The 19,317-nt window shown below is 43.8% G+C and overlaps 1 protein-coding gene across 1 annotated transcript; it reads right to left on the bottom strand.

Annotated features, from left to right (window-relative positions):
* Window positions 1–680: 680 nt before the first annotated feature.
* Window positions 681–9,375, bottom strand: FZD9 (frizzled class receptor 9). Its single transcript, XM_073565747.1, has one exon. The coding sequence runs from the start codon at window positions 8,567–8,569 to the stop codon at window positions 6,812–6,814; it is 1,758 nt and encodes a 585-aa protein (XP_073421848.1). The 5' UTR covers window positions 8,570–9,375; the 3' UTR covers window positions 681–6,811.
* Between the last annotated feature and the right edge of the window lie 9,942 nt (window positions 9,376–19,317).

Genomic DNA, 19,317 nt, shown 5'->3' with positions numbered 1-19,317 from the left:
GTGAGCATATGTGCGCATTGGCATGCTTATGTATGCGTTTTTTTGCACATGCGTTTTTTTTTTTACCATTATTTTAGACAATGGAATTTAGGGGTTTGGGTAAAGTTAGGGTTAGTTAAGGGGGTTTAGGGTTAGGGTCAGGGTCAGGGTTAGGGTCAGGGTTAGGGTTAAGTATGGTTTGGTTAAGGGTTAGGGTCAGGGTTAGGGTCAGGGTTAGGGTCAGGGTTAGGGTTAAGTATGGTTTGGTTAAGGGTTCGGGTCAGGGTTAGGGTTAAGGTTAGTTAGGGTTTGGGTTAGGGTTAAGTATGGTTTGGTTAAGGGTTAGGGTCAGGGTTAGGGTTAGTAAAGTCATGGTTTGGGTTAGTGTGAGGGGCCACCTAATGTTGGAAAAAAACGCAAAAGCGGTAAAAACGCACTAAAAACGCATACAAACGCATACAAACGCATAAAAACGCTGCGTTTTTTTCATGCATGCTCATAAAAATGCTTGAAAAAAACGCAGCAGTTGTATGCTTTTGTATGCGTTTTTCAATGCGTTTTTTTGCGGGAAAAACGCGCTGCAAAAAAAAGCAAGTGTGAAACAGGCCTTAGTCCTTGACTTTTATGAGTCACGACAACTGTAGAAGTTTTAGAATTTTAGATGAAATTCCCCGCAAATAAAATAAGACAACAAACAAAAATTTTACCACACAAAAGTTTGTTTAATAAATCATAAAATCAAAACTCTGACAGTTCAAGAATAAATTACAGCATTAAATTACCATTCATAATATTACTTTTATATTCAGCACATTAGAAAACCAGTACCATTTTATATCGCAATTCCAAAAATATATATATATATAATTTTCTTATATAGATCTGTATATGAGAGCTGCATGATGTGAACCTTTCCCTGATAAACAATGGGAGAGAAATGTATTTATGACCTTTGGCTGCTCCCTGGCACCTACAATGTAAACTATAACCCTCTTGTGCTTTTCAGAGACCCTGTCCCAAAATTCAGTGAAGGCATTTTGTGAAGTGAACCCTCAGTTCAGAAAAATGTGTGGAGATTTGCCCATAGCAACCAATCACAGTGCAGCTTTCACTTCATATTCTGCTTTTGAACAATGAAAGCTGCGCTGTAATTGGTTGCTATAGGCAACAGAGACTTTCCTTTATATTCTATAGTATATACTATATTCTCATCTTATTTTGCCCCATCATCTCCCATTTTCTTATCATGTACATTTTACTTTGTGCCATGTTCACACCTCACCCTTTAAATATCATGCCAGGCCCAAAAGTTGCTAACAATAACCAATCTGGTGCTTCTTTGGAGAGGTATTGCAGTTTACTACACTACCTGTACAAAAAAAAGCATCATTGAATATCCCTACTCCTAAACTCACTGAGAAATTCTGTATAAAACATGTTTTTATATTATTGTATGTTTTTAGAAAGATGATTTTTAGCACCACAGACTCATTAATGCACACTTGTGAAGGATAGTACATAAAAAACACACAAAAAAAACAAGAACGCAATTTGTTGTGTGCCCTTTTCGAAAAATATGCATTCCCTTTTTTCGATAAACATTTGAATTAAATCTTATGCACACACACGAATTTCTAAAGTGTAGTACCAAATCCAGTCTATAGATGTCACTATTGTGCCAATGCATTTATTACCTTCGGCAGAAGAGGCTTTTTCATTGCTCATTATCTAAACAAGAACTTTCCTTTTGCTAGGATGTGTTAGGCTAAAGGTCCTTCAAATGGATTTACTATGAATTAAATAATAACAGCTTACACTAATATTGCAAAATAAGAGAAATAGACCTTAGGTAGAGTGCTCTTATCCCTTCATTACGCATCGTGGGGGTTGGGACATTCCCAATCACATATCGATGACATGAACTATTCTAAGGATAGTCTCTCACTGTTTTACGGTAGCCATACATATCAGATGTATGTTGACTGAACCTGCCGATTTTGGTGGTACCAGAAGAACCCGCCGATTTTGGTGGTACCAGAAGAACCCGCCGATTTTGGTGGGACCAGAAGAACCCGCCGATTTTGGTGGGACCAGAAGAACCCGCCAATTTTGGTGGGACCAGAAGAACCCGCCAATTTTGGTGGGACCAGAAGAACCCGCCAATTTTGGTGGGACCAGAAGAACCCGCCAATTTTGGTGGGACCAGAAGAACCCAAAAATTTTGGTGGGACCAGATGAACCCAAAAATTTTGGTGGGACCAGATGAACCCGACGATTTTGGTGGGACCAGATGAAGGCAACGATTTTGGTGGGACCAAATGAACCCGACGATTTTGGTGGGACCAGATGAACCCGTCGATTTTGGTGGGACAAGATGAACCCGCAAATTTTGGTGGGACCAAATGAACCCGACAATTTTGGTGGGACCAGATGAACTCGCCGCTTTTGGTGGGACCAAAAGAATCTGCCAATTTTGGTGGGACCAAATGAACCCTCTAATGTGTATGAGGGTGCTGAATTTTTACATGTCAAATCCTAATGTTCTCAGGTAATGGATGTCTGGCAGCTGCTTATTACCCTCTCCCTATTTAGAACATATGCCAAGTTGGCAAGTGAATGGCAAAAAGAGCATTCAACCATCAGCTATCTAAAGTTTATCACCAGTTTAAGGCCCACAACGCCCTCTAGATTATTTCCACAGATAGAATTAAAGGGAAACTGTCACCTCCAAAAACGCTATTTACCTGCAGATATAGTGATAATCTGCAGATAAATAGCATTTAATTCATGTTAGGCTGGTTTATTAGATCAGCAGCTATAGGGAGAAAATTATGTTTTATTCTCCCTGCAGTCGCTTGCTTCCAGTCATCAGGGAGCGGTTACAGTCATCGCTGATTACTCAGTGAACAGAAGGTCATCACTCCTCCTGCGTCTTGACTGACAAGTTTGCTCTGCACACGCTGCATACACCTGCAGAGCAGGCTGTCAATCAAGGCACGGAAGGTGATGACCTTCTGTTCACTGTGTAGTGACTGGTAACTGTAACTGCTCCCTGAACTTCCCGAAGTCGGGAATCTAGCAATCGCAGACGAAGTCTAACCAGCGTAACATGACTGAAACGCCATTAATCTGCAGATCACCACTATATCGGCAGGTGAATAGCACTTTGGGAGGTAACCACTTCCCTATAAGGGAGTTTCCTCATTGTCTTCATTATTGCCACCTACAGGCCATGCATGATACTGCACTCCTAAAGAAATAAACATCAATCATCTTACATATTATTCTAGGAAATATAAATACAAATATGCATAGTTTTATAATATTTTCCATTTAGACCATACAAAAATAAGCTACTTTAACATAGAATGTACAATATTATGAATTTTCAGGTGAAAAGCTACATTAAAGGGAATCTGTCACCAGGATTTTGCTACACTATCTAGGAGCAGCACAATGTAGGGGCAGAGACCCTGTTTCCAGTGATGTGTCACTTACTGGGCTGCTTGCTGCAGATTTGATAAAAATTTTGATAAAATCATATTATGCTGCTCTGAGATTAAAGGAGTTGTCTGGTCTAAAATGAGAAGTGTGACTGCAGACTCACGAATCCTCCTAGCGCATGCGCTGTATGCTGCGAGGATTCGCCGTTCTGTGACCCTGGAACGGCGGTCAGGAATGCGATATGCATGCTCCCGGGCAGAACCCGGCTAGTGTGCACGGCCAATTAGTGGAGCCGGCCTCACCAATACAAGTGTATTGAGCAAAGCCACTGCCACCAGACGCGTTCTGCACAGTGCGTGCGCTGAGGGGATTCACAAGTCTGCAGTCACACAGAGTGACTGCAGACTTTTCATTTTACACCAGAGAGCCCCTTTAAGTGGTAAAAACCTGGTGATAGTTTCTCTTTCTGCGTGATTTCCTCTTTGATACCCCATTAGAAAATGTATTGGAAAGTGGTAATGTTCAACAGAAGCGTGAATGAAACATTTATCCACAGCCAACTCCTAGCACTATATATATATATTATATTCCTCTTTTTAATCTTTTTTTGTAGATCTAAATTTCTCATCAGACAGAGATGTAGAAGAGTTGAAATTGTTGCTGGACTATTTTTTCTGGAAAAAAATCTCTGCGGTAAGAAAATTAATTTAGGTTGCGTGCAAGTCTTAGGTAAAATAAACACATGGTGACTGAACAAAAGCAGAAAGTCATCGCTTTCACTATGACTTATTCAGCTCTGCTACATTGCAACCGCAAACATAGAGTATTTTAAACATCTCTAAAACCGCAGCACAAAGGAGCATCGGATGGACATGACACCAGAACATGGAAACACCCCAGAACATGTTCGCCACCATTATAGTTCTTCCATTATAAAATGATCTATGTAACAACTCAAACTTTGAAATTTTGGTTTCTTGCACACGATCTAAAGAACTTCACTTCAATCACTACACACCATAGAAATACATGATTCATTTACCTGCCAGTCATTTTTCACTTTGCACTTTAGAGAGTTGGATGCCATAAAAGATCTATAATGAAAGGCTGCGGCGGACATCTGTATGTCAAAGAAGGGAGAGATCATAATGAAGTAAGAAACGCTTTTTAGTGCATATGTCTGACAGCTTTCAGAGCTCTGGCCTGACTCCCCCGCAGTATATTTTGTAATTTTAGGCATATAATTTCTTTATCTCTGCAATATACGACAGTTATAATACAGATTGGCTGCCAATCTGTAATCCTGCCTGTATAAATGGAGGGTTATGGACTAATACATATCATATTATTCATTTATTTTATCATTCCTAATAATACTTGCATTACACACATTTACCACCTATTCCTATTCAGAGTAGGAGGTTTCCAAAGCCCGCGTGTGGGTATGTAGCGGTAGTACAAACGCAAGACCACCACTTCATACACTGTCTATTGGAGCGGTGGTCACACATGCCCACTCCCATAGTTCCATAGAAGTGAATGGAGTGGGGGAAAACTCCTTCAAGGATCATTTCACATTTGAAAAAATGCCTTTGTCATTTTTGATGCAGTCTTTCATAAATTATTCAAAAGATTTTGGCTTTAGCTCAAAAAAACTACATTAAAACTGCAATGGTGTTTTGAAAAAGAAAAAAAAAAAGTTTGAAAAAGTAAATAAAAAAATATATATGTGAAACCAACCTAAGGAGTGTGATAGGAGACAAGAAGACAAAACATTCTGATTTTTTCCCAAAACATCACCACACTTGTCATTGGTCTGTTTCTTGCATTGTATATAGGTGAAGAGGGCTGAGCTGCAATACCAGTCACAGCCCACAGGCAGGAGTGGCGCTGTTTAAGGAAGAGAATCATTTATTTCCTAATGTTAGACAACCCTCATTAGGCAGTATAACAATGCTTGTCCAAAATGTGTGAAAGGGTTGCAGAAACGTTCTATGTAAACTACTTACTATACTAATAACAGAAGGACTTTATTCTGCACAATCTCCTCACACAAATAAGAATAACTTATTACTTAGAACTCTTAGGGTCACTTTGCTGGAGAAAATATTTACCTAGCATACAAAAGACTTTTTGGCATCTGTGCAAAAATACTTATCTTGGTTTTTTTTTGGTTTTTTTTTAACATTGGCAGATTTTAATTTATAGTATTTTTAATACTCTTTGGAATAAAAATAATAATACAAAAAGGAATAAAAAAAAGACTGGGACAAGTGCCTTCATTTACAAAACGCATTTATATTGTTCACTGGGTGAATTCAGACCAAGGCGTAGCTAGGGAATCAGCTCGGGGGGGGGGGTCTAAAAATTCTGAGTGGACCCCTAACCGATAACCCTGATTACAACTCAGGTGGTGAACCCAGTGGCAGTAGCTCTGGGTGGGCCCCCTCAGAACAAGGGGCCCGGGGCAACTGCACCCTCTGCCCCCCTGGTAGCTACGCTACTGGCTACAACAGATCAGGGAAAAGTAAGAATTCTTGGAAATTAGCAATAGCTTGCACATAAGCCAGCGTTCTGGTTAAACAGTATTACAGACATGACCCGTTATGTGGGACAGGTCAGTAAACATTGATGACATGTACTGAACATCAAACTCATGGATTTCACCACCCAGGATGACAAATAACCAACCAGTCATTCTATTGCACTACTAATTCATCTTAGTAACAATTCCCTTATATTTTTTTAGAAATTTTGGAAACTGCAGAACACAACTCTGCCTTCAGCCGAGACACAAATCTCGCAAACTTTGTCCCGCAGGAGGTAGACGGAGCACATTTAGCTCAGACTGATATAAACACCAATGTGGGTTATTCTCAGTAAGAAGACATGGATGTTGGTGACCTTTACGACAAACAATGATACACAATGTGACATTAGCCGAGGTGGATCGAGCGCCCCCCGGAGATGGCGCATTAGATTGGATAAGTCATAGGCACTGTTCTGTGTAATTTCTGCTTCTGTGCTTGCAGGGAGGGGGGTTTAGCTCTCAAAACAGCTGCTAAAAGGCTCAGTGTTCGTGAAAAGCAGCCAAAAGAAGTCTTTGATACAGAGCACCTCTGTGATGTCTGTTTGGGTGGAGCATGACCTATTTCCCTAAATGTGTCACCAAAATATATTATGCCTCTGTTTAGAAATTTGTAGGTGAGGTGGCCTCACTTAATTCGTTTTTCTTTGCCACATTTAAAAAAAAACCTCTCGTATCAAGAGCTGAATAAAGTCACATGCATTTTTTTCTCCCAAGGATAAACATACCTCCTGCAGATGTAAATACATTTCTCTATGACATGTTTATATTAGACCCCCATCTCCCCTTTAATTTTGAGGTTCACACATGTGTAGGGCAGTCCATAAAGAGGTCTGTTTTAGCCACCTGAAGAGTAAGTGGTGGAGGCTTGTAAGGGCAGCTCGCTAAACTACAAGCAATGCCTCCTCCAGTTTGAGGCTTCCCTCGAGTCCTGGTTCCCACCACCCCAAGTCTACGCTGGCACAGGATTCCTTGCCAGGCCTGTAATGTCTTTGAACTCCACACCCACACACCACTAGTTATTCCAACAGCTAGTGACATGAATATCTTAAGCATGAAGACTGCGACACTGGGTATTGACCCAGGCAAACTACAGTCTGGCCTGCCACTTCCAGAAGCTGTCCTGCAGGGTTCTTCCCGTGCCCGGGCTTCCCAATGAGCCAAATTAAGACGTTCATAGAAACAACACACAATGATGCAGGTAGCTGGGACTGTATAAAGGATGGAGAAGACTCCAATTTTTACCATCAGTTTCTCCAGTTTCTCTGTGTTGGTTCCCCCAGTTTTCATGACACGCCTGATGTGGAAGAGTGCAACAAAACCAGTCAACAGAAATGACGTGCCTGTCACCAAATAGCATGAAAGAGGCACAAGAACAAATCCTGTTAGGGCACTGGCATCTGAGCCACCAACATAGCATAGTCCGGTTAGCTCATCTCCACCAACTTTCCGCATTGTGAGTATAATGATAGTCTTTATAGCTGGAATACCCCAAGCAGCTAGGTGAAAGTAACTACCATGGGATTCAATGGCCTCATGACCCCATTTTTTACTTGCTGCTAGGAACCAAGTGAGGGTTAAAACGACCCACCACAGTGAGCTGGCCATGCCAAAATAGTATAGTATGAGGAACACAAGTGTGCACCCACTGCTTTCCAGACCCTCTCTGATCAGATAGGGGGCGCCACCTTCACGATCACATGCAATGCTCGGGGCCCCAGCAGCAGCACGGATGAGAAATGCTGTAGAGTAGACATTGTAACACATACTGAGGAAGATTATTGGCCTCTCTGGGTACTGGAAGCGCTGAGGATGCAATAAAAATGTCAGGACCGTAAAGGCTGTGGAAATAAAGCAAAGGCCAGACCATGCTGCCATCCATACCAAGGCAAAGTCCTTATCACTTGAAGACCAGTAGACATCCACACCAGGGGTGCATCTTGGGGCACATACTCCACTCCTTTCCACGTACAGAAATTTGTCCGGATTGGTGCAACGATTGGGTATACCAATCCCAGCGCCGGACGGACGTGGAGGCCGTGGGGCTATAGGAAGTATGCCGTGACCATTGGTCTGAGGGTCTCCATTAGTTGCGTTCTCAGGAGCTTCCATGCACAGTGCATTTGGGTCATTTTTACTGGGTAGGCGGTCACAGTCCAAAGACTCTGGCCATCCAAAATTAAAGCGCTCCATTATTGGGGAACACTTCTGACGTGCAATTTCACACATAGGCTTACAAGCAGGAATTGAAGTGGACACCTGCTCAGTGCACATGGGAGCGTAAAGAGAGCAGAGAAAAAAGCGAAGATGTATGTGACAGCCATACTCCACAAGGGGGGCGAACTCCAGAAGTTTCACCGCAGCTTCAGCCTGAGACTCATGGCCAACGTAGTTGGGCATTCTCGTCATGTTGTAGCCAATGCCCTGACACATAGGAATTTGAATAGGCTCACATTTAACTTCTCTTCCCCGTTCCACATCATATAAGCCCATCTGCAAGGTGAGAGCCGCCGCCAGCGTCTGCCATAGGAACGGAAGGGTTAAGAGCCAGCGGGACATCCTCAGGGCTAGCCACACTCCAGCACAGAGCCCAAGACAACAACTGTGAGGACAAGAGGAGGGGTGCAGCGGATATAGCCACACGACTTTATATCCAGCTGTCTGTTAGGAGCAGGGCACAATGCATTCCAATAGGATGGCTGGTGGGATCAGCTTTCTTGCCTTACAGCTGGGTCACGCAGGACACATTTTAGCCCTTTCTGGTACAATATTTCCAGGCGTGATGGGACGTACTTGCAGCGCAGAAGGTAATCATTTGGGAATGCTGAGGAATCACATCAGGATCCAGACATAGACTCACGGTACAATCCGTAGGAGCACGGCATGCTCTCAGCAGCAACCCATGGCACTTGTCCTTTAGTGTGTCCACTGTCTGCCAGGCAGGTTGGCACAGTCTTTAGTTGGCAGTCCTACTGGCTTCTCTTCGGCTGTAGTTAGGGTGTCTATTCCAGGATTCCAGGAGCTGGAGGTCTTCAGTGAGACACTTAGCACAAGTGCAGCATTTTCTTCTCCAATGTGAAATGTTGGGAGACAAAGCCGGGCTGGAGAGTGTGGGTGACAGCTCCAGACAGCAGCAATTCACACACAGCGGGTATGAAAATAAATACATGGGAGAGAGAATAGGCACCAATGTCAGCGCAGAGCCTTCATGCACAGAGGGCACACAGGGTTAAGGACGGAGAGGGTTTGCAGCCTGCCCAGCCTGCATGCAGGGGAGGGAGTCCCAGCTGTTACTGGGAGCTGTGGCTACTGCTGACACTAACCATGCTGTGCACCTATCCGTACAGGAATCACCAGAGGGGTGTGGCCAGCTCTTACCACACCCACATCTGTCAAAGGGGCAAGGCCTGGTTAAAGAAACAGTGCCCTCATTAAACAAAGTGAATGGTAATTTGCAAAATTGCTAGAATAATATTTTCCAAGTCATGTCCCCCCCTGTTGGCAGCTGTAACAAAGCTCGGCTTTCTGCTACTTCAGCGAGCAAAATATATATATATGTGTGTATGTATATATATATAGTACGCACACACTCACACACATCCTTCTCTATATATAATCTACATATCTGCGCAGAGGAGGGGGCTGGGGGAAATTACACACAAACCTTGTTGATTTGAAAAAGCAGAAGGAAAAATCTTGGGTTACATTTAGAAACCGCACGGAATAAGAAGCTCAGTGTTTCTCTCTCTTTCTGAACAAGTCGTGTTTTGTGCTCCCCTGGAACCTCTGCATAGCATTTATTTTATTAAACATCTGAATTTCTGGCCTCCTGGCAACACAAGGATCTAATACAAAGAGACACACGTCTCTTTCTAAATCACCGTCACACTTTGGTACAACAGTCGCACTTTTATTCTGTAGGAAGACAGAGAGGGATATTGATTATTGTGCACATGGAGGTCAATAATATGCGCATTCATTTCTGTACAGTGTATCAGATGGGATATGCATACACCGGGAAAAAGTTATACACACATTTTTTTTTTCATTTCCTTATGAAGGTATATCTATATTTCAAAAAAATGTTAGATTTTGTATTTTATTGAAACAGAACCTGTCACGTCCAGAAAAGCTGTTTACTTGCAGGTATGGATGTAATATACAAGTGAATAGTGTTTAACCCTGTGTACCCTGCTTATTGGAGCAGTGATGGGGGTGAAGACTAAGTTTTATTCTCCCTGCCACCACTCATCGGGGCAGTGCAGGGAGCGGTTACAGTCACCACTCACTGCACAGTGCTCTGATCACTCCACCCGCACCTTGTCTGACAGCCAGGTCTACACACACACACACACGCACACACACACACCTGATCACTCCATCCGCACCTTGTCTCACACACACACACACACACACACACACCTGATCACTCCATCCGCACCTTGTCTCTCACACACACACACACACACCTGATCACTCCATCCGCACCTTGTCTCACACACACACACCTGATCACTCCATCCGCACCTTGTCTCACACACACACACACACACACCTGATCACTCCATCCGCACCTTGTCTCACACACACACACACACACACCTGATCACTCCATCCGCACCTTGTCTGACAGCCAGGTCTACACACACACACACCTGATCACTCCATCCGCACCTTGTCTCTCACACACACACGCACACACCTGATCACTCCATCCGCACCTTGTCTCACACACACACACCTGATCACTCCATCCGCACCTTGTCTCACACACACACACACACCTGATCACTCCATCCGCACCTTGTCTCACACACACACACACACACACCTGATCACTCCATCCGCACCTTGTCTGACAGCCAGGTCTACACACACACACACGCACACACACACACCTGATCACTCCATCCGCACCTTGTCTCACACACACACACCTGATCACTCCATCCGCACCTTGTCTCACACACACACACACACACACACACACACCTGATCACTCCATCCGCACCTTGTCTGACAGCCAGGTCTACACACACACACACACACCTGATCACTCCATCCACACCTTGTCTGACAGCCAGGTCTGCACACACACACCGCAGAGCAGGCTGTCAATCAAAATGCCAATCACTAGACGATAGTGGTTGAGGGGAGAATAAAACTTCATTTTCTCCCTGTGGCCGCTGCTCCCGTAAGATGGGTAAACAGGAATTAAATGCTAGTTACCTGCATGTTTCTCCTATGTCTGCAATTAAATAGACCTGGATGTGACAGGTTTCCCTTAAGTGGCCCCCCAAATAAATAGTAATAATAATAATATATTTATATAGCGCTAACATATTCTGCAGCGCTTTACAGTTTGCACACATTATCATCACTGTCCCCAATGGGGCTCACAATCTAAATTCCTTATCATGATGTCTTTGGAATGTGGGAGGAAACCCACACAAACACAGGGAGAACATACAAACTCCTTGCAGATTTTGTCCTTGGTGGGATTCGAACCCAGGACCCCAGCGCTGCAATGCTAACCACTGAGCCACCGTGCTGCCCTAGTAATACATTTATCAAGCAATGTCTGATGTATTCAAATGCTTCAAAACCACTTTAAAACATGTATGTATTTGTCCGGTTTATTATTAATATATTTATGTACATTTTTCTACATTTTATACAGACACTTCTGCAGACATACTGCGTATGAGTTGGAAACGTTAAAAATGTTTGCACACACGAATGATACATTGAGGAACGTGACACTGTATTTCAATGAATACGTTTAATATATCTCATACGTTCTTCTACATGTGTTTACATTTTTTGCTAAGTATCAGCATTTGATCATATGTGATCATAGTGTGATCCGATTTTCTCGGATGGGGAGAAGATGGAAAAGAAAAGTGTCTATCTTCTCTATTCTGTCAGTCTGTGAAAATCAGACTGCACTTAGATGTCATCTGAGTGCAGTCCAATTTTCTCCATGGGTTCAGTGACTTGCACAGCAGAGTGCGATCTGTATATCGGATGCAAGTCGTGCATGCTGCGATTTTTTCATCGGACAGACTCAGTCGGAGGAAAAAATTGGGCATGTGCATGGCCCCATAGATTAACACTGGTCACAGTATGATCCGATGTTTTGTTGGATCATACTCGCACCAAAAATACGGTCGTCTGCATGAGCCCTTAATGTGAATCTAGCAACTCTGTTCTGTAAGAAACACTGGAGGAGAATAAGAACTTGTGCAAATGAAGAGTGGAGACACTTTAAACAGTTTAGCTTTGATTTTGCAGAGGTTCTTTGGAAAATAGTTAATAATATAGTTGCTATGGGCCATTTATTTACTTTTCCATTACACTAGTTTTGATAATCTTGAGCGACATGGAGAATTCTCCTTCCAGGGAAACTGCACAGGATCGTGTGCTTCCCTTCCATTCACAGCAATGTCTGCATCTTGGTTATTGCGATACATCAGCACAGTAGCAGCTGCCTGTCCAGGAGAGAGCAGTATAATCCAATAAGAGTTGGGCACTGATCAGGTTTCTCTATTTTTTCTAAACCAGCATTCACAGACTGCAGACAACCAGGGGTGGTAAACGAGCAGGTCATCCAAGAAACATCCAATGACGTGCTCTTCTAGTCGCGTGACCACTGCAGTCAATCACAGGCTTCAGCAGTCCTGTGGCATCTGGATGGCACAGCCATGACTTCTGGAGCTAGTGCAGACCTCAGGACTGGCCTGCACTGGATCCATGGGTGTGATGGAAATTGTGTTCGCTTCTGTTATTTTGACAATATCCATGCCAAGGAAAAACAGTTTTGTAGTGTTGCGAAACCCCTTTAAACCTAGAAGAATCTAACCAGTCGCCACACGACCTCTAAAATATATTCAACCCGCCCAATTCTAGCTTTCCTCTTCATTCTGGATTTCGCCACAATGTCCTGACACTAGCCATAGTATCATTATGTTGTCTGTGGCAGCATCCGGGAAAAATGCTGGAATGTGATAGGCTGAGTATCTGTACATTTGGAATGGACTAGTCTGGTCTGGGGTCCCTTATATTGAAGGATCTGGGGTAGGTTGAAGGTAGATTGAAGGGTCTGTATTTATTTAGTGGTTGAGAGATTTTATTTTCTCAGACAGATTTATCTGGGGTGAATACTTCTACCTTTTTTAGAACTGACCAATCATAAGCAGGCTGCAAAACACTGGGGAAAGAAGAACACACCCCAACAAATAATTTAGAAGCAGCTCAGTGTGAGACATGTATTGACAAACAGTCTGCTGTCCTCACTGCAGAGTGATGATGTGCTAGAGCACAGCAGACCTGAGAGTGCTTAATTGACCGCTTTCAGCTCTTATCTCTGCCAATCAGTGTGAGGAGAGAGGCAGTGTTGCAGAGTTGAATCTCATCACAAACACTTTTAGTAACTTTCCTCTTATAGTGTTGCCAGCTCTGCAAAAAAATAAGTATGCATTCACATACAAGGGTAAAAGAACATTCTCCCGCTATAGCTTAGAACAGACTCTGCTGTGTGAGAGACATAATGGTACAGTCTGCTTTCCTCACTACATAATTATTACTCAATACTAGCTGAAGAGCCCGGGCAATGGGCATAGTACTTAACTGTGGGTCCCGCTGTCTTCCTTAACAGCCCCGCTCTCAACCTGCCATCATGCTCTCTCCTTCCACAGCCCCGCTCTCCACCCACCGTCCCGTTCTATCCCTCCACAGCCGCGCTCTACATCCGTGTCCCGGTGTCCCCCCACAGCCCTGCTCTCTTCTTCCACAGCCCTGCTGTCCCGCACTCTCCCTCCACAGCCCCAGTTTCTTCGTCCACAGCCCTGCTTTCCCGATCTCTCTCCCTCCACAGCCCTGCTTTCCCGATCTCTCTCCCTCCACAGCCCTGCTGTCCCGCTCTCTCCCTCAACAGCCCCGGTCTCTTCGTCCACAGCCCTGCTCTCCCACTCTCTCCCTCCACAGCCTCGCTCTCTTCTTCCACAGCCCTACTGCGGTCCCGCTCTCTTCCTCCACAGCCTCGGTCTCTTCGTCCACAGCCCTGCTCTCCCGCTCTCTCCCTCCGCAGCCCCATTCTCTTCCTTCACAGCCCTGCTTTCCCCCTCCGCAGCCCCATTCTCTTCCTTCACAGCCCTGCTCTCCCGCTCTCTCCATCTACAGCCCCACTGTCTTCCTTCCTTCACATCCCCGCTCTCTATGTACCACACGCGGTGTCACCGGGACCAGGAGAGAGAGGTGCGCAGATTGTTAGTTCGGCCGGAGTGGGCGGAGCTGGGTGGAGTGGGTGGAGCTAGAGCGGAGCTGCAGCGCGTGTGATTGGGTGGCCTGTGGGAGGCGTGGCCTAGCGCTGTAGTAGGCCGCAGTAGAAGCCGGGGACTAAATTTAGGCCGGGAAGCTGCAGGGGAGAGCGGGATAGCGCAGTTGGCGACGGGGAGCGCCGACTGTGTCGGGACAGGGTTGAGAGGGTGCCAGCACTATTCGGCCCCTGTCCTGAAGGCTGTCTTCCTCCACAGCCCCGCTCTCCATGCACTTTCCTGCTGTATCTGTCCTCAGCCCGCTCTGCTGCTTCGTGATTGGTTGGTGTCCCACTCTGCTGCTTCGTGATTGGTTGGTGATACACACACACATTCAGATTTATATATAGAGATTGCATGTGCTGGAGCTCGGGAGACCTGAGTGTGATTAACAGCTGTCATCTGCAGCAGTCGGTATATGGGGAAAAGGCAGTAGAGCAGAGTTGGCAGCACTACACTTGCTTTTGGCAATGCTACTGTGTATTTGGCCCTGCCAATAAAGCGTATTTGAATTTGAGAGGAGAACTACTAGAAGTGTTTGTAATGAATTCTTCAGTATTGCCGCTCCCTCCACACTGACTGCCAGAGATGAGAGGAAAAGCTCTTAATTAATCACACTCCTCAGGTCTGCTGTGTTCCAGCACATGTCTCACTCTGAACTTGTTCTAAGATATTGTGTGGGCGTGATCTTCTTTCTCCAGTGTGTTACTGCCTGCTTATGATTGGTCAGTGTCAGAAAGAGAAAGAAGTACACGCACCCAGTGAAATCTCTCTGGTAATGCCCACTTGGACTTAAAAAAAATGAACTTTTTGCTGTGTTGCTGAATATATTGATTGCTAATATCTCTGCAATGGAGAGACCAAATAAAATAAGCTTCCGTGCCTATTACTATGTGCGATCAAATCAATATGAAAAATTTGATGAAGGTCCGCTTTAAATGATCCTGCATTCCCACAGTGAGGAGCATGACTAAATGCAAACAATTTTTAAGCCTTGAAATGAATCAGCTACAATGGCAATGACAACCTGTGTAGCTCAGACTAGAAAACTGTGGCTACAGTCTGCACAGATCCATCAAAAACATAAAAAAGTCCATGCACATGTGCCATCCCTCCAAAAGAGGGCGCTTTTTGTAAGTGTGTTGGAGAGGAATTAATGGCTGGAAGTGCTCTGCTGTGATAATTCAGGTAAGCAGTGGAACAATACAGGGAGTAGTGCAAAGTAGCAAGGAGTTTCTGTGACCTCTGATGGGAAAAAAGGGAAGTTTTACTGTGGGGGAGGGGTAATAGTATATTTACTAGTAGAGATGGAGGCAATACTTTGAGCACTGTGCCAAACAAAGCTTTGAGATGAGTGACTACTGTGACTACTTGGACAGGTGAAGTGGTGTTCACATGGGGGGAGGGTATATTGGAAGTAGGTGGTCCGTCGACATTTTGCATTACGTTAAAATAGGGCCTATGGCATCACGTTTTTTTTGTCCCTCTACTAGCAAATCATTGTACCACTCTGTTCCTGGCTCTACGTGTTCCACGAGTAATAGCCAATGGCCCACAATGTCATAGTGCATTTGTAGCGCTGCTACAGAACTTAACTGGCTTTTGTCATGAATAAGACAAGCCTTTTAAATTTCTCTCCTTAAATGCACTCTAGGACTTCAACAAAACAGACTGTTCATCACGTGATGAGTTTGATGTAACCTTAAATTACATTTCTCAGGTGTTTGGAAACCTATGTAGCCAGACGTTATTTTTAGCATGCCACTTTCAGGGTACTTAGTAATTGCTTGCTAACAAAATGTCTGGGACAATACAACTAGGGCTATTTAGGCAGCAATACCCATGGTGTCTGCTATACGTGTCCCTGGAGTTCTGTTTTTATAAGCTTGGTATCTGAGGAATGGAAAATGGTATGGAGTTTCTGAAAATAGGATCCAAGAATGCAGGACGGTAGATTGAAAGGAAAAAACGAGAGTATATTTGAACTTATTAAAATAGATTGGGCTTAAATGTCCGACTTTCGTTTAGCCTGGTCCTTGCCTGCCAGAGGAACTGTCAGAAATAGTTTTGTTTTGTAGGAGTGTAGCCAATTTTGCAATGTACATAAAGTGTGACATATAAAATTATAACTAAGTGGGCACTATGAACAGTACACAAAGTGTTACACAAAATAAAATGTCATTCCTTTGAATCCATAAAGAGATCTCTAAAAAGAATCCCCCACTTCGGATGACATTGTTCATCAGTTCTCAACCACCATTCTAGGGATCCCACAAGATGTCACAAACAAGACATCAATGTGGACTTCAGAGAGAACCGCAACATGTTTATGACTGGTATGAGCCTTGTTACATAATGCACCACCTCACAGATGTCTCAGCTACAGGTCCTGAACTTACTGTAATTTATAAGGTTGTCACTTTTTTGGTATCTTCTATCAAGGAGACACATCAGGCAATGTCCAACAAGGAGCCAAGAGAATAATTATGGGGAAATTTCTCATCCCATGTAACTGGTGCCAAAAAGTGACATTTGTATTCCCTTATTGTTGGGGTCCACTTCATGTTTTAGTGTATGAACAGGTCAAATGATGCACCAAATATATTAAGAGCCGTGCTCTTCTTAATGATTTTGGCGCATTTTACTACCGCTGGCTTTGGGTACAAAACTGGCCTCTGATATGCCAGCCTTTAAGAATTCTCCGGTCTCCAGCACGAGCCACACGTTTCCCAGTGAAGCTACAGACTCGGTGTATTGAGTACAGGCCATCACTTCTCTTATGCAGAAAAACCTCTGTGTCGTGATAATAATGAATAATTGTGCACTAAAATGTAGAAATCCATATGACGCTGTTATTTCAGCTTGAAAGAGAGTGGAAAAAAAATACATCATCCTCTTATACAAGGAATGAAATATTACATGGACCTCTTATTACCTGTAAGACTATACGTTGCTATGGGCAGGGCTGGGACTGAAATGCTTAAAAACAGGTTCCCTAGTACCTGGTATGTGTAGTGCTCCATAGAAAATTATTCTACTGTAATGTTCAATTATACCAATTGTCGAGGCAGGTACATGCAATGGACATTTCTACTGTGTGAGACAATAAGTCCACATATGACCTGATCTATGGTAAGGGTATTGTGAGAGTTTCTTCTATCCAATCCAGTCCATCATGGCTTCTTCTAGATATTTCTAGCCTCTGCAGTTGGTTAGGCTAGGTTCACATTGCGTTAATGCAGTCCGTTCAACGCCTAGCGTTGACGGACTGCATTACTGCTACTGGAATTTTGTGATCACATTTAGCGATCACGCTAGCACAGCTTCCCTGTCTGTGCTAGCGGTGACGGACCCCGAACGCTGCAGCCCACATCCGAGGGTCCGTCACAGAATGACAGCACATCGCGAACGCTTGCCGATTATGGCATGCGTTAGCGATGCGCTACATAATGGCGGTCTATGGCTGCGCTAACGCATCCGTTACATAGCGTTAGTGCCGCTATGTAATGGATGCCATCAGCGCATTGCCATTAGCGCAATGTGAACCCAGCCTTACCCAGTCATCTTCAGCTCTTCACTTTTGCACCACATGGTCCTCTTATATACGAATACAAATGTGCCAGACACTGTGCCCTCTACAAATAATAACTACATGTACTCTGCCAAATTTTAATAGTAGGTCAACCCTAGAGATTAGCAAATTGATTGGTAAAAAAATTGAAATTTTGGATTATAGCAAATCTGTAATTTTCAGGATTCGATTTACACTAATCCAGCAAAATTCTTTTGAATGCTAGGAAGGAATTAAAGAATAAAGATTATGTTCCCCTTTTTTAGTCCTACCTCCATATAATAATAGTTTTCCCCTCTGAAACCCCATGTAGTAATAGTGAGTGACCACTTTGTGCCTTCACCTAGTAATAGTTTTCCTATATATTCCCTCATGTAGTAATAGTGCCCCCTCTGCGCCTTCAAATAGCAATAGTTTTCCCCTCTGATCCCCCATATAGTAATAGTGCCCCTGTGCCTCCATATAGTAATAGAGACACCCTCTGTGCCTTCACCTAGAAATAGTTCCCACCCATCGTTCCCCCATAAAGTAATAGTGCCCCTTCTGTACCCCATACAATAGTGATTTTCCCTCACACACTTTTTTAGATCCTCTTGTTCTCTGGAAATTTTTAAAAATAAAAATAAACTGAATCTCACCTCATCCCGCTCCAATGACAAGCAGTGGTGGCCTCTTTCTCCTCCAAGCAGCCTGACAATGGAGAACCAACTGCGTCCCATCCCTTTGGGTTACCATTGACCTTTCTGCAGGGATAAAGCCAACCGGTTACTTAGTTTAGCTTGTTACTATGCCAATATTATTCTAAAGTTATTTTGTGCAATGTTTGGCTGCCAGATTTGTTATCATCATGCAGAGTATTCCTATGCGACTATTATCCAGCAGAGTAGTGACTGATAGACAATATAATTCTAGATAGCTGCTCAATATGCCACCATAACAAGGGGTTCTTCATGCAAGGTATCCCTGGATAGTGGGAAAAGTATTTGAGTTCCTGCACTTGAATTGCTGGTAAAACAGCTAGGTCAAGGGTCAGCCAAAGTCCCCACGCTCCTTGGTCCTGTCTTAGAAGGTATATATGCTGGGAATTTCCCATCAATAGAAGGCAGATTGACAGACAGTGCAGACAGCCACAGGAGGGAGTTGTTTCAGAAATATATCCAGCACCATTAGGTAGCTAACAGTGGGGCCCTCGAAGTACACATTGGTCAGGGAATACCCTTACACCTATACATGGGTCCCTGGGTGTGCGCATGTGTTGCGGTTTCTGCTGCTAACACCTTCAGACTATGTTCTGCCACAATTTGTTAGATAATGAGACCCTTTAGCTCCATGATGAAAATAACAGACAAGTTTATGAAAAAAAAGTCTTATTTTATTAGGTCTGCAACATATGATCAAAGGATAGCAGGGACAATGAGTAA

Source organism: Dendrobates tinctorius, unplaced genomic scaffold (genome assembly GCF_039654945.1).
Source record: "Dendrobates tinctorius isolate UK_male_01 unplaced genomic scaffold, ASM3965494v1 ptg000016l, whole genome shotgun sequence".
NCBI classification, from domain to species: domain Eukaryota; kingdom Metazoa; phylum Chordata; class Amphibia; order Anura; family Dendrobatidae; genus Dendrobates; species Dendrobates tinctorius.
Note: the sequence above shows the minus strand (reverse complement) of the source record. Positions and strands in the feature narration are given on the sequence as shown.